Source organism: Candoia aspera, chromosome 8 (assembly GCF_035149785.1).
Source record: "Candoia aspera isolate rCanAsp1 chromosome 8, rCanAsp1.hap2, whole genome shotgun sequence".
Lineage (NCBI taxonomy): Eukaryota > Metazoa > Chordata > Lepidosauria > Squamata > Boidae > Candoia > Candoia aspera.
In genome coordinates this window covers 23,740,735-23,756,708 of record NC_086160.1, presented here as the reverse complement: position 1 = coordinate 23,756,708, position 15,974 = coordinate 23,740,735, and the positions used below count along the sequence as shown (strand labels likewise).

General features: G+C 39.7%; 1 protein-coding gene across 1 annotated transcript in view; it reads right to left on the bottom strand.

The window, feature by feature from the left end:
* The window catches only part of DCTD (dCMP deaminase), a 33,074-nt gene extending 22,596 nt beyond the window's left edge, over positions 1-10,478 (bottom strand). Inside the window, exons 1-3 of the mRNA XM_063310369.1 lie at positions 10,338-10,478; positions 4,186-4,297; positions 987-1,122 (exon numbers count right to left, since the gene is read on the bottom strand). Of these exons, the coding sequence (XP_063166439.1) occupies positions 987-1,122; positions 4,186-4,297; positions 10,338-10,378 (289 nt within the window). The 5' untranslated portion in view covers positions 10,379-10,478. The remainder of the gene's footprint in view (positions 1-986; positions 1,123-4,185; positions 4,298-10,337) is intronic.
* Between the last annotated feature and the right edge of the window lie 5,496 nt (positions 10,479-15,974).

Here is a 15,974-nt window from a genome sequence, read left to right as displayed (position 1 = left end):
TTTAGCTTCTCTTATCAGCTACCTAGCAGAAAGTAACTGTTTGGCTATCTGTGTGAATATATGAAAAGACAGACATGGCTGAATGCAAGATGTCACACAGGGCCTTAGCAAGATGCCCATCCATCCTTCTGCAGACAGTAACTGTATTTGGCTACAGTCAAGATTTAACAACTTGCCAAAAGGTCTGTGCCTTTTGGCACTGAATACTAATATGGTGCCTGAATTGGATTTCACAATTACATTCTAGATCTAGACATTTCTAGCTACAAATGTCTGTGCATGTGACTGCCATGGGCTCAGCCATCAGGCCAGTTTGCTTGTGAGGGAAGGACACTTTACGGAGACCCACAGAGATGAGGGAGCACTGAGCTTGGAAGGGGAAAGCTCACTGAGGAGTACTTGTCTGACCAAGCTACATTAGTCCAGTTTGAAGTGGCCCTGTCAATTAGAAGGGGAGGCATTCATTATGCCCAATCCACAGATCCCTTGGCTCCTTGAAGGGATTGACAATAACCCCATAATTCCTGAGAAAGCCACTTCCTGCATAGCTATCAAAATGGCCCTTTGGGCAAGAATGAGAGAAAACCACCTGGATGGGTGTTTATCCTGGTGAAGTGATTGTCAAAAAACCAAGCTTAAGAATGGCAGCCCCAACCACTGTAGAATTCTCCTGTTGTGTCTAGGGAAAGAGACTTCCTGGACTATCAGAGAGCACGGAAGTCCTATGGGAAGAAAAAAGGAAGAAAAAAGTGAAGAAAAAATCAACAGGAATTAAAATAAATGAGGAAGTTTAATTCAGAGTTTTTGTAGCAGGCTGCTTAAAAAACAGGCAGGAAATGTTTGGGAGGTTGCTCGCTACTGCCATCTAGGAGATATAAAATAAAATTCTTTGACCCTGCCTAAAAGGAGACAGGCACCCCAGGTAAGGGTGCCTTCTGTTTACATCAGAAAAAATAATAACCTAATTTAACCATTACATTCCTTACCATAGGGATATTTTGTGTCAAGTTTACTATCTGCTGTTCTTGTCCAAGGTAGGAGGTCATCACTGCATCCATTAGGCATCCCATTGTATCCAATTCCAACAATCTTGTTTTCTGAATTCACAATGCAAGCACCAACCTAAAAGAGAACATCTGGTTTACTGTTTCACTACTGTCACCCATTTACCTGTTGCCTATGACCCAGATAGGTCTGAAAGTAACACAGGAGTATTAACCAATGTATCAAATTTATTTATCAAATTTTGAGGCTGCCCAACATTAAATTAGCCCAAATGAAATTATTATTGTTATTTATGGGTGGCTTACAGATAAAAAGAAAAAAAAGCTCACAAGCATGGGGCTCCATAATCACCCTATCTCAAGACCTGGGAGAACAACCAGATTTTTAACGATTTCCTAAAGGGTGGAGTCACATGAATCTCTAGGGGGATATCATTCTAGAAGGCAAGAGCTACAACACAGTAGGTGCACTTCCTAGGTTCCATATGATGACACTGTTTAATCAATAGAACCTGGAGCACACCTACCTGCATTCATCCACCTCTAGTATTAGAGGCTCAAATTATCTCAATGGTTAATTTTAAAAGCTGGTACTTCAACTGCAGATCTTCCTAGACAGAGTTGCTCAAGTGATGTTCATCCTCACATACAATGCATTGTATGTATGATGGCTTTTCAAGCCTGCCATGAAGTTACAATTGCAACTAAAACTGCAATATTTTGGTAGGTGCTAAATCAGATGGAGTATTAAATGCATATCTGGTCAATGCTTTAAAAGCTGCACCAGTTTCTGGAGAAAAATCATAATGTTATTGCTAATCTTAAAGACCCACATGGATTAAGACCTGATTACATTACAGCAAGAATTCTCTAACTGTGGGTCAGGACGCCAGGGAAACTTATGAACAATTTAGATAGCAGTTTTGTTTTTGCATTTGCTCTGTTTTTTACACCTGATCAAAACTCCCTCTGGGCTTTTCTGCTTACTTTGACTGCTCCCCACTTTGGGCAAACTGACTCCAGCTTGCCTCTCCAAGATCCAAAAGACAACTGCAGCTCTGCCAAGTTCCCAATATACTTGGGTATACCGTTTAGATTAAATTTTAATGATTAAAAGTGATCAGCATATTTATAACTTGCTCAACATTAGTCCAAATGAAATTATTATTTTTTATTCATGCATGCAGTCACACAAATTCAGTTATCATTTTTGGGGTCATAGTGCCAGAAACTTTGAGAATTCCTGTATTACAGAGTATCTTCACTCAAATTAACATTTGTGTACACAAAAACCTTAGAGGAAATTCTCCTTCAGAGGTTCCCATATTGCCTTTGCTCCCAAATGAAAAGGCAGGATATAAATCAAATCAAAGTAATTAAATAATAAAATGAGGCAAATGGTGACTAGGGAAAGCACACAAGAAAAGGCCTATACCGATTTTTATTTCCAAAATTAAAACATTTCAGAAATATTTAATCGACAATATAAATTTGCAACATATGAATGCTAAAGCAAATGCAGTTCAACCTCAGCTGATCTAAAACTGTAATGTCTTATGGGGTATGGCAGGGCTGGGAAACCTTTTGGTGACTGGGATTTTTTGAGAGGCCAAGTTCAGCAGTGGCTGAGGCCACAATACAAGTAGAAGGGTGTATCATATTTATGCACAGGGCCCAGGTTTTCTGGGGTGGTTACCTATGTTACAGTTGTTTATGAGTTTCCCACTTCAACATTAATAGAAAACCCTCCAGTGTTCAACAATCATAATCCCAATTTAGCAGCAAGTTTGGAGGGGGCCACACAAAAAGGACATCAAATATTATATAGACTTCTGGACTACTTATTACAGGTAGTCCTCAACTTACGACCACAATTGGGACCGGAATTTCTATTGCTAAGCAATGAGGTTGTAAAGCACAATGTCACGTGACTGCATTGCTTAGTGACAGCAATCCTGGGAAGTTCTGGTTGCCGTCATAACCCCAAGACATGCAAGTCATTATGCGGGAAAAGGCAGGAGTCCCAGGTAAGGAGCACGGGGGTGCCATGGGGGTCTGGGGGAAGTCTGGGAGGGCTGGCGCAGGCCGCGCACAAGTTGGGGTAGGGGGTGTTGTGGTGCAGTGCGAGTTCAGGAAGGCCAGAGAAAGAATACACTGTGGCTCAGGGGCTTCTTGGTACACCGTGGCTCTGGGGCTGCAAAAAGCCCGAGCCACAGCGCAGCACAAAGCTGCAGTCGCCCTAGCAGTGCAGTACAAAGCCACAGTGCCCTGGGAAGCCCCAGTAGTGCAGCACAAAGCTGCAGCGCCCCGGAAAGCCCCAGCCCAGTCCCAGTCACCCTCCCCACCCTGCACTCCAAGGCTCCATCACCCTGTACTCCGCTGCCCCAGTTGACTTTCACCATCTTCTTGCTCCCGCTACTGATGATGTGTGCCTGGCCTGGCCCTTTGCGAGGCAGCTGTTGGCCACATGAGGCCATCTTCCTCAGGTCTTGTGAGGAAACCACTGCGCGGATCCTCAGGAGGAATGCCTCATGTGGCCAGCAGCTGCCTTGTGAAGGGCCAGGCTGGGCATGCTTGGTCAGCAGCGGGAGCAAGAAGACAGCGAAGGCCAGCTAGGGCAGCAGGGGCCATGGAGTGCAGGGGGACAAAAGGGCATAGATGGGGGAGATAGGGGAGTGGGGGAAGTTGAAGCGCCCCTGCAGTCGTAAGTGCAGGCGGACTACCAAGCACCCAAATTTTGATCACATGACTGCAGGGGTGCTGCAACAGCCGTAACTTTGGGGATTGGTCATAAGTCCAACACTGCTGTAACTTTGGTCACTGAATGAATGGTCATAAATCAAGGACTACCTTTATAGGGCCAAGGCAAATTTCGCTTGACTAATTCAAATTATATCACTATTGAAAGGAAGTGAAATAAAAACAAATTATCTCTCCCCAAAAGTAGTTCATGCTAACACCTTCTCAATAAATTATAAAAAGTAGTTTCCTCAGTGGTAAGTTGGGATACCTATTAAACAAATTGCTTTGAATGGCCAAAGACTAACAGCACGGATCTAGTCACCTCTATTCAGAAATAAACCCAAATGAGTTCAATTGAATCTGATTATTCCCAGGATAGTGTGCCTAAGACTTCAGCTTCATTGGCTTATTTCAGCCTCCCCAAATGCCATCTTCCTACCTGAGAATTTGGATCCTTGCTTCTTTGTGCTGACAAGAATGCTACAGCCATGAAATATTCAGGCCACTCCAAGTAATCATCTCGTTTTTTACAGGTCATCTCACAAGTATACCTATAGAAATTACATAAAGTGACAATAATGGTTGTGGTTTGCATGAACTGAGTTTTTTTTTTTAAAAAATTAAAACCTCTACAAGATGAACTTTGACCCCAATGTTTGAATCTGCAGAAATAAGTCAATTATTGCGATACAGAATTTCAGACTGGCACCAGAGTTTAATTAAGTACAACTAAATGAGCAGTATCTGACCTTGAAGGTTACAGATTCAAATCAAAACTTTAATAGTTGGAAATATTGGTGTTTTATATCTGCCTAGTGGCTTATGAACAACATTGCTTTTCGGACCAAAAAGGCCAAAAGGAGACTGAATTATCTCATTTAAAACGGCAATTTACAGTCTTTAAGTCATGCAATGTTAACTATTATCTATCCCTCAATATTATCTTCTTTAGAAAAATATGGAAAAGGTTACATTCCTTGCCCCAGCATTACTGACATTAAGCTGTTTGAATAAAGATACACTCAGCCAGCTATTCTTATAGCAAGCATCTGGTGCAATTTCATTTGTTACAGCTAAAAATAAACACTGAACATGAAATATCTTTCTGCTGAATGTTTCTTGCAGTGTCAATGCCTGCTTATAATTATTTTCAATTATACCACTCATAAGCAATGTTGATAACATATAATCCAATGTCAGAAGTCAAGTGTTCCATTTTGACTGTCTTTGGGGAGAGTCTACAGACAGTAATAGCCCATTTTTTACTTTGCATTTTAGCAAACATGAATAAGCAGGTAGAACAATGACCCGAAAAAAGCAGCATTTAAATAAACTCGTTTTTTAAAGCAACACATAGTGTCAAAGGGAACAGCCAATGTGCACTATTTTCTTATTCTCTAGATAGATAAATATAGGTTTTTTGAGAGTTGAAAGTGGTTTATGACTTGTGAAATTTTTTTGCTATTCATATTCTGCAGACACAAAAATCCTGGAAAACCTTTACACTCAAATTCTGCCTCCACTGAACGATGTGAGCAGCCATATTCTTTCAACTCTCTATAAAAAAAACCCTGTAATTTGATGCCAGCTCTCTGAAACCCAACTTCATTTGATGCCATTCAACTATAGTATCTAAAATCCAGTCTGTAGGTTTTATGTCCATCAACACTTCTCCCATGTCGGTATTAATATCTCTCCCATTTACGGCTCCTTAGAAAACGTCTATACAGACCTTTCATTTTAGAAAACAGAAACTCATTAAAAAAAATCCTATTGAACTGAATTGCAAGGATCATGGAATCCACTCTTTCATTTTACTTCACTTAAGATATTTAAAGTATTTTCTCTATGCTTAAAGACTATACTAAAAATAGACTAGGATGGTGAGCATTTGTCCTCACACTCACCAGAAGTTGAACCTGCTTGAGAGCACCTAAGTAACTGATGTTTTTAAAGAACATGATAGGTACTGGAAAAACTGGAATACTTAAAATTAACTTCAAAGATGCATAAAAACATAACTGTGGATTTTTCTGCTGCACAGTGAGCTCTGCTTTCCCCATGTCTTTGGTCCCCAAGCATAAGCTTATTTATTTACTAGAAATTTCTTTATTAGAAAAATTTATATGGCCACCCACATTATATAAAATAACCCTAGGCAGCTAACAAGCAGATATGCAAATAATAAAATATACAAGATTTTTTTTAAACCCTCTTACATACCACCAAATGGCATAACAGTATCCTCTCAAAAACACAAATGCTGGTTTCATCTCCCATCCTGGTCCAACTTCTGAGGGAAAAGGCACTTTTTAAGGGTTTTCTGGAAGACAAGGAGGATAGAGGCCCTCCGTATGTCAGGTGGGAGGCTGTTCCATAGGGTAGGTGCAGGTACAGAAAAGGCTCACTTCCTAGGTCCTGCCAGATGACAACGGTTAATAGAGGGTCCTGGAGCAAGCCCACCCTATCCAATTTAGTGGGGTGAGTAGATGTCCTCAGGAATAGTTGGTCCCTCAAATAACTTGGCCTCATGCCAGTTTGGTCTAGTGGTAAAGATGCTGGGCTAGAAACCGGGAGTCTGTGAGTTCTAGTGCCGCCTTAGGCCTGAAAGCCGGCTGGGTGACTTGGGCCAGTTACTCTCTCTCAGCCCAGCTCACCTCACAGTGTTGTTGTTGTGGGGAAAAGAGGAGGAGGAAGGAGTATTAGGTATGTTTGCCGCCTTGAGTTATTTATAAAAATAATAAAGGTGGGATAAAAATAAAATAAAATAAATATTTTTCTCATGATGCAATTTCTTCTCTGATTTTAAGAGAAAGCCTTCCACTAATGAAGAACAATGTTGCTTTTCAATATTTCTTTCTCTTAGGGAAACCCATTTGAAGGGCAATCATTACTTTAGCTTAAATTAAGGTATAGGAGGAACACTCTAGAAATTGGACTTAGATAAAACACTGGTCAAGATGAGGCCATTTGTTCATTACCTTATGATACAGGGTCAGTTTAAATGCTCAGGTGAGCCTAATCTTGAAATTAAATCAGACATTGCTAAAATATCAGAGTTCAGTATTTCAGGTTTTACAATAGTTGGATTTAAATGACTTATTTCCCCATCAGAACATATTTTCAGTGATTGCTAAACCTAGAATCTTCATGAGATGACTTTTTAGGATCAAGTCTGATTTGCAGAATTCTTAGAATCTGTCCTTTTTGAATATTGCATAAATCAATCTTTCTCCTTTTTAAATTCAAAGCACAGGATATGAATGTTTCATAAAATAAATAAATAAATAAATATTCAGAAATGAAATTTCAGGTTGAGTTACTTTAGATTATTCCTGAAAGCATTTCTGAAAGGAAAACAATATAACCACATTTAAAACTCTACGACTGTTGGGTTAAATTCAGGGGTTACAGAGGCGGAAGAAGAGCTCCTGTCTAATTTTTATCATTCTCATCCCACTTTCTGACTGTCCTGTTTGTTCAGATCAGAGCAAATGAGAACTAACATTTTCTTCCTATCCTGCAAGTTTGTCTTTGAGATCCACAAAAGAACAGAAAGAAAGCATTCAATGAAGACTTTACTGAGCTCTGTTTAGTTACGTTCATGTATTTCACAGCCTATGTCAATTTCAATTGAGTTTTGATTACTGCATTGCACCTAAAACAAACTGATGTTACATCTGCAAAGGACGCTTTAAAAAGTTTTTTTATCTAATTTTAGAGAGGAGGGAGTTCTGGAAAAAAAATAATGGAACTGGAAAGCCAAAAATTCAGAAATCAAAGACCTCCAGCAACGTAATATTTAAACTAATCTTATATTTAATCCCTAGCAATTTAACCTGCTGAAGGAAAAGCCTTTTCCTCCAAACTGCAAACAACCACAATTCTTTATATTTGACTACAGCAGGGGGATAAAGTATTGCTTTTGTCAGGGTTTCCTGCCAGCAGTGACAAAACTGTCTGTGCTCTGCATTCCCAAGCAGGTTAGAGAAGTGATTTTCATCCAGACATAAAGTCATATATATATATATTTGTATGTATGTGTGTGTGTATGTATGTTTGTGTGTGTGTGTATGTATGTGTGTATATATATAAACTTACATAGCATCACACAGAAAACCTGCTATCTATCCATCCATCCATCCATCCATCCATCCATCCAGGTCTCAAGATTGAAATCCTGGGCTTCTTCCTCTTTTTGAGTTAATGGAATTTGGCTTCTCTTTTCTTGGCCCTGAAGTTTTCTGCCATCTATCCCCCGTTTACAAAGGCTCTCTCTGGTGTGAAAATCAGGGGGGGGGTGTTCCTACATCAACAGCTTCAACTCTTACAATAGGGGTTGGCAACCTGAGGCCTGTGGGCCAGATGTGCCCCCCCCAAATCATCTGGCCTATAGTCCCAAAAAGAAATATATTCACTTGTGCCACACGAGAGAGGGAGAGAGTGCTTGCTGCCTCCTTGAGCTAAGCAGTAAGTCCCCCTAAAATGGCAGCAGCAGCAACATGGCCTCTGTCCCCTACACTGAAGGTTGCCAACCTCTGCCTTAGAACTTTTACTTAGAACAAGGCTATTTTTAATTAGCATGTGACTTGTTGAAAAAATGCATATTCAGTATCTTGTTTTCTAATATCCAGAATGTAATACAAACTGTTCCTGAAACTGATCGTGTTATAAACAGGATAAATATTACTAACCAATCATATTTTATTGTATTATCAGCTCAGGGACTCAGATATATTAAGGCTTTGGCAATTCTCCGCTTATGAAAGACGATATTCATCATTTTGGCTAGATTTCTTTCTTTGGACATTAACCTTCCTGACTCACTATTCAAGGGTATCAACTATTTCCTTTACTTTAGGACTTCCTTTTTGCTTACTCAAAATGAAATATTTGCATAGAAATGCTTTTTTAAAAAAACCCAAAATTGTTGCTGCTTGTTTTTAAAAATATAGTTAGTTTTATGGGTCCCAGTTTTTGGACAATAATCAGACTCTTGAATACCATCAGTATGTTCTTTTTTCCTTGAAATGCATAATGCATTTCATTTTTTTTAATTTTATCTATCTGGGAAATTATTATAGCAATACTAATTTTATAAGCTTTTGGAGGAATAGCACTCCCAAAGATCTCCCCTCTACAGTCACCAGAGGTGTTAAAATTTGGTTGTGTGCTCTAATTGTGCATGCCCTTGAGCTGGCCCTATTATATCAAAGTAGGGGATACTGCAACTCTAAATTCTAATGCTACTTACCCTGAATCCTTCTGTCATTCAATTTTCAGTAACAACCAAGACACCACACACTACTTTCTTTCCAATCTACAAACTCTGTAAACCATATAAGCAGAATAAAAGTCAATCTATCCTCAACAATCAACTGTAGGCCACCAAGTAAGTATCTGATACACTTCTGCAATTGCTTAAAATGTGTATTTGAATTTCAGCTTGAGTTCTGCAAAGAAACGTTACTGTGCCAAGCAAACAGATTCTGTTTCAGCTGGTCAGCCAGCAAGCCAGCCATCTCCAGCATATGCCATTCAATTCTTCTCCTCTCTTCTCACCAGGCCTAATTAATGAGCTTAATTCTTACAGGAGTGTTTGTTATTTTTTTGCCTGGTACCATTACTTTCTCCAGATTTTTTTTTACTTCTGCAAACTTAGGATTCAGCCAGGTTTGTTTATTAAGTTGAATAATTAAGAATAAATGGGAGCCCACAAAATAGATTGCACTGTGACTGGCATATTTATTTAATTTTTATCCCGCCTTTATTATTTTTATAAATAACTCAAGGCAGTGAACATACCTAATACTCCTCCCTATTTTCCCCACAACAACAACCCTGTAAGATGAGTTGGGCTGAGTGTGTGACTGGCCCAAGGTCACCATAAACCCCTCCCTCATTGTGTTTGTCTCTGAATGCACACTTCTGGTTCCCTCCTTTCTGTCTCCTGAATTGCGGGCATCTAAAATCAAAAGGGAGCTACACAAAATATAGTGAAGCCATTGTTGTTTATTCGTTTAGTTGCTTCCGACTCTTTGTGACTTCATGGACCAGCCCACGCCAGAGCTTCCTGTCGGTCGTCAACACCCCCAGCTCCCCCAGGGACGAGTCCATCACCTCTAGAATATCATCCATCCACCTTGCCCTTGGTCGGCCCCTCTTCCTTTTGCCCTCCACTCTCCCTAGCATCAGCATCTTCTCCAGGGTGTCCTGTCTTCTCATTATGTGGCCAAAGTATTTCAGTTTTGCCTTTAATATTATTAGTGAAGCCATTACTTCTGTTTAATTAATTAGAAATAAAGAAGCCCAAAGTTTGGGGGTGGGTGAGTGGGACGGGAGATGGAGAAATTTTAAAAAAAAACTTTCCTATTTCACAGAAAGAAAGAAATGATTTCACCAGTGTGTGTGTGTGTGTTCAGCAGGCTTTGGAGGGACCCGATTCAATTGCCCAAGCAAGTACGTATGCAGGGGAGGGAGGGATCCGGGAAAAGGCATTATGTCTAAGCAGCCATGGTGGATGCACAGGTGAGTGAGCAGGAAGAACAGCGTTGTACGAGTGCGCAACCCATCGGCAACCTGTGCCCCTACCCATTGAGGGAGCTGGTCTGCGGCTGACCGTCACCGCTCATCGCGTCTTATCCAGGTCGGGAACAAATCACGGTCCCGCCGGCGTCCGCTTCCCAATAGAGAAATCCTCCGTGTAGCTTGGCGCCAAAACTAGAACCAGAGGTGGCGGGAAAGAAAGGCGTTGTCTGCGCGGCGCAAATCGAAATCCCCGCCTCCTTTGACTACTTCCTCAAACTGCAAACATGAGGGAGCCCTGAACGTCCTCGCGGACTACATTTTCCAGAATGCATTGCTCCGCCGACCCTGGCGGACCACCTCGGTATGGAAACTGCGGCGCAAGGGAAATTGTGCGGCGCAGGCGGGAAGGCGGTTACAAGTTCTGTCCACTAAAATCTAGTTTAATGGAGGGGTGTAGCATTTCAAGGAGCCATGTGTCATCTCTGTTCTCCAATAAATGTTCTTTATTTAACCGCAGTGGGAGCCTCCAACTGCATAAGAGTTTACAGTACCCCATAAGTCCCCGTGGTTTTAACCAATATTATAGTGGCTGGAAATTGTAGGAGTTGTCATCTGACTTACCTAGTTTTTTTAGGCTATATTGTGAGTATAATCATACTGTTCCCATGCATTAGTATTATAACATTAAGTGAAACAGCTTGGTCATTTATTTTCGGATTCTGTTCTCTTTTGGCTGATATAGGTTATTTACAAGTATACTGCACTCCATTGTATTGTATTCCTGTCCTGACCACTCCTTGGTACAAGAATGCAACTGGTTTGATTTGTAAACCTATTCCTTACAATTGCAAGCATTAGGAAAAAGAATATCACTTTATCACATGGTGACAGAATTGGGCTGAAACTTTTTGTTGCTAAGGCAAGGGAAAAAATGGTTGACCCTATTGTTTAGAAATGACAGGTGCAGCAATAAAGCCTTACCTTTAATAGGGCTACCATATTTGAGTTGCAAAGATAAAGTTTCCTCTACTTTTTTTGGTACCATCTAGTGGTGGTATGGATTTTTGCAGGCTAGATACTCTGACTATAAATACTTGAAAAATGAGAAAGACTATTTCTCTACTATTGATTTAAAGTATTATCCACCAATTCTTCTTGTATCAGCGAAACACTGCAAGTCATAAAGTTGGTGGTCTGGCTCCCTGACTCCATCCCATCTCTGTGGTTTCTGTATCAGCTTTGCTGCTGAAATGTCCTATCTTCACTGGTCAGTATGCCAATACTACCTCCTCAAGTCGTCATCTTTCTGGTGTTTCTGTGCAAATCAAGGAGCTGTAACACGAATGGGATTCCTGCGTTACTTGGATAATAATTTCTGATTTGCACAGTTTGGCTTTGCACCAATTCACCTTTGCCTTCCGTTTTCCTTTTCTCTTCCTTGTTTTATTTTTAATGACTCCTATGACACATTTTATGGGATCAAAGGACATGAATATTTTGGTTTTAGAGAAAACATGAAATTGACAAGAAGTCTTTGGGCATTTAGAAATATTTTTTTATCACTCCATTTCTGATTTTCAGTACATATCATTGCTTTGCACAACCACCTTTTTTCAGAGTGTGTTGCAGTGGGGTGCTGTGCTTTTGTGTGGTGGATGCGTGGGTTGTGGGTGCAGAAAGAATGGGACCTGTGTACAGCTAAATATTCTAACTATTTTATTAGGATTTAGTCTTGGCTATACTGGAGATGTTCACATCTGTGGCAACATCCAGAAGCAGGACACCTGACTTAGTTGTTTCCAAAAACGACTGCAAGGTAAAATAGATTATGCATCCCCTGTTGCTATGGTGGGACCGTCTTGATTTAATCAAGAAAAATGACTTTGAATCTACCATGCAGAATGATAACAAAAGTCTGAATAGCAGTACCTGAAATCACATCGCTAACATCCGGTGTATAATGGAAAAGGCAAGGGAACTCCAAAAATATGTTTCTTTTGGTTTATTGATAATACAAATGCTTTTGACTATGTAGATCACAAGTGTGGGTCGTCCTTAAAAATATTGGTGCAGCAGGCCACCTCATCTGGATTATATGATTACAGTTAAAATGGAATATGGAACAATTTAACTTATTTAACTTACAGTATATCCATCATATATTATGAGAACTGCTAGATTAGAAGAAATAGGATTTGGAATTAAAATTTCTGAAAAAAATATCAGCTCTGTGGATAACACCACTTCGATGGCTGGAAGCAAGGAAGATTTAAGGAATATCTTGTTGATGGTGTGGCTCAAAATTGGGGGGGAAAAGCTAGGATTGTATCAACAGGCAGTACCAGCCCAATGCAAATAGACAAGAAATTAAGTAGAAATAAAAGCAGACATTATCTTTCTAGAGTCAAAAATTCACAAGGATGGTAACTATAGCCACGAAATAAACGTGTTATTTGGAAGAAAGGCTATAACAGATCTAGAGAAAATATTAAAGTGCAGAGATGATAACAAAAATTCCTATGGTCAAGGCTATGGTTTTCCCAATTGTAACATATGGCTGTGAAAACTGAATAATCAGAAAGGCTGAATGAAGAAAAAATGTGCCTTTGAATTGTAGTGCTGAAAAAATGTGGAGCATACCTTTAGCTGTAAGAACAAATCATTCAGTGCTAGATAAAGTAAAAGAGACTGCTCACTGGAAGCACTAATAATGAAGCTAAAGCTTAGCTATTTCAGACACATAATGTGAAGGCAAGAGTCATTGGCAAAGACTCTGATGCTTGGAAAAAGCAAAGGCAATTGAAGAAGTGGCTGACAGAAGACAAGGTGGCTAGATAGCATCACTGATTACACAAGTATCAGCTTACAGGAACCAACGAAGCAGGCCATCCTGGTGAAATGATGTCCATCAAAACATAAGTAGTTGGAACAACAGTTAGGTAAGACTAGCACTGGGTAATCATGGAAAAACATTAGGATTGCAGGGACACAATGCTGCTGATTTAAATCATGAGTTGGAAACAAAGTATACTTGTTCAGTCACATGAGTACAGCTGGCCAGCTTAGGAGGTACAGAACTGGCTGAAAAGTATTCATAGCACTGTTGTTCAAGAGAATGGCTGGGTAACTCAAGGTGAGCATCATGGGAGGCTACTTTTGCACCCATAAACACACCAACATCTGTAACCAGTCTGCCTAATGGTAGAACATCCCATGATTGGGGCTAAACTAGACTTTATGACATCAGGCTACTTGTGTTTGCTGTCAATTTGCTGTTAGATTCATATAAAATAGGAACAGGATGGTGCCTCCTTTTTGCCATTTTACTACTGGCTAAAATGAGTCATTCTGCTGTTTTAAATCAATTTGGCATAACCAACTATGTAATGCTATCTACTGTATGCTTCTCTAATGCATGTAGTAATTCATCTGGGATGGTGTGGTTGTGGTGTGCAATAACATGGTACTTTCCATAAATGAGCAGCTGTTGGTATGGCATATACATGTACTGCCATAAATACAAACTTGCAGAAGACATTGAGTGAGTACACCTATATATAACTTAATTTATTAAATGTGATTACTTGAGGTGGAATGTGCAAACTGACTGCCCTGAAAAACATTGTGTTTTAAGAAATGTATCTGAAGACATTTTAAGGCATTTGAATCTGTACTAGGACGGTCATAAATGCAAGTTATTTATATGCTTCAATTTCAAATGATATGTGAACCAATATATTATCAATTGAGCCACTATGGTAGATAAGGAAATATGTAAAGGGTACTCCCACAAATGGCTGTTGTGCTGGGTGTGGCCATTCATTGCCATCATTCTGCAAGCTTTCCTTCCCTCCTGAGTGCACACACTCTTATAAATCAGGAAATGTACATCTGGATCTCATTCTTAGGAGCATGGTATCCAAGAGCTCCATGCAGCACCCCTGGAGCCTTGTGAGAATTCTGCCTCATGCTGCCTGGAGAAGGTAGCAGAGCAACCAAGTTCTGACAGCGATCCCATTCTGCATGTGTCAAGGGCATAAAAAGTGGGATAAGGGCTTCACTCCATGATAAATTGAAAGCTTGCCCACTTACTACTATCAAAGAGAAGCTCATTCTTCATAAAAAAGAAATCACACAAATCCATTTATCATTTTAGGGGGTCATGGCATCACAATGTTTAAGAACCCCTGCTATAACCTTTACAGAGTGAGAAAACGAGGGTGTTAATCTCTAACTGGGTCTGTGACAATGTTACTAAAACATGACTCTTTAAAGTTTACACTAAGGCTGTGCTTTGAATTATAGGTGAAGGCAACATAAATCTCAGATAATTTCTTTGCCCTTTCCTTTTTTTAAAAGCTCTTTCATTGTTTGATTTATTCTTTGTTCTAGAATAAAAGGTACTTGAGAGGAAAAGAAATATTTTACATCTGTGCACTTGTGATTTCTCTAAGTGTAAAAAGTTTGAGGGCAGCCATTTGCAAAAAAAGTTGCATTACATTAAGAGAATAACGATATAATCTTTAATAACTATTTATTTACAGTTATATATTATGTGCCATCAAGTCAGTGTCGACTCTTAGCATCTACACAGGCAGGCCTTCTCTGGAATTATCTGCCTCCAACCTGGCCCATCAGGTCTTCCAGCAGTGCACCTATTGCCACAGTAATCAAGTCTATTCGCTTTCCTGCAGGTCATCTTTTTCCTCCTACTTTTCCTAGCATTATAGACTTTTCAAGAGGTCTTTGCATAGTGACTGTAAAATATTATACATTGAGCCTGGTCATTTGCACCTCAAGTGAGAACTCTGGATTGATTTGTTCTATGATCTATTTGTTGCTTTTCTTGGCTATTCATGGTATTCTCAGGAGTCTTCTCCAACTCCAAGCTCAAAAGCATCAATATTCTATCTCGCTTCTTCAAAGTCCAACTTCTGCTTCTATAACATGCCACAGAAAATAACCATTTCCTGTATGATTCTGATCTTTAAAGGTATAGACAAGCCACAGTATCTGAATATATTTTCCAAAGTGTTCATTGCTACCCTACCAAGTGCTAATCTGCAGCATATTTCTTGACTGCTGGTTGATGGTTGATCCTAAAAAACAGAAGCTGTCCAGCACTTCAATATTAGCAGCCCTTTGTGGTTGCCCAGATCAGGAAACAGACTCAAGAACATTAGCACTATACTTTATTGAATTGTGTTAGAGTAACAGAAACTTGCAAGTCTGATTGCATTTTCCTTCCTTCCTTCCCTTTTATTCCACAGGGAGTCAGGTAGGAGCCAATCTGAATGTTTTCCTAATACTGCTTGTTTCCCAGGGCTCAAGGCATGCTTCTACACACTGTGTTTTTGTAATTTTCCTGAATAGTTTCATCAGCATGACCCTCTACAGTATCTTCATTGTCACTTCTAAGGCTGGTTGCTGTACCTATTGTTGATAGTTTTGTATTCTTTATATTTAATCTTAATTCCATTTTTTTAATGTAATCCTTGACTTTCATTACTAGAGCCTTCAGGTCATTTGCATTTTCAGCTATCTGGGTAGTGTTATCAGCATAGTGCAGATTATTTAAGTTTCTTCCTCCAGTTTTAAAACCATGTTCATTTTCTTCCAATCCAGGCTTCCTCAATATATATTCAGCATATAGTTGAATGAATAAGGGGAGAGAATAACTTTAATGTGAACACAATTTAA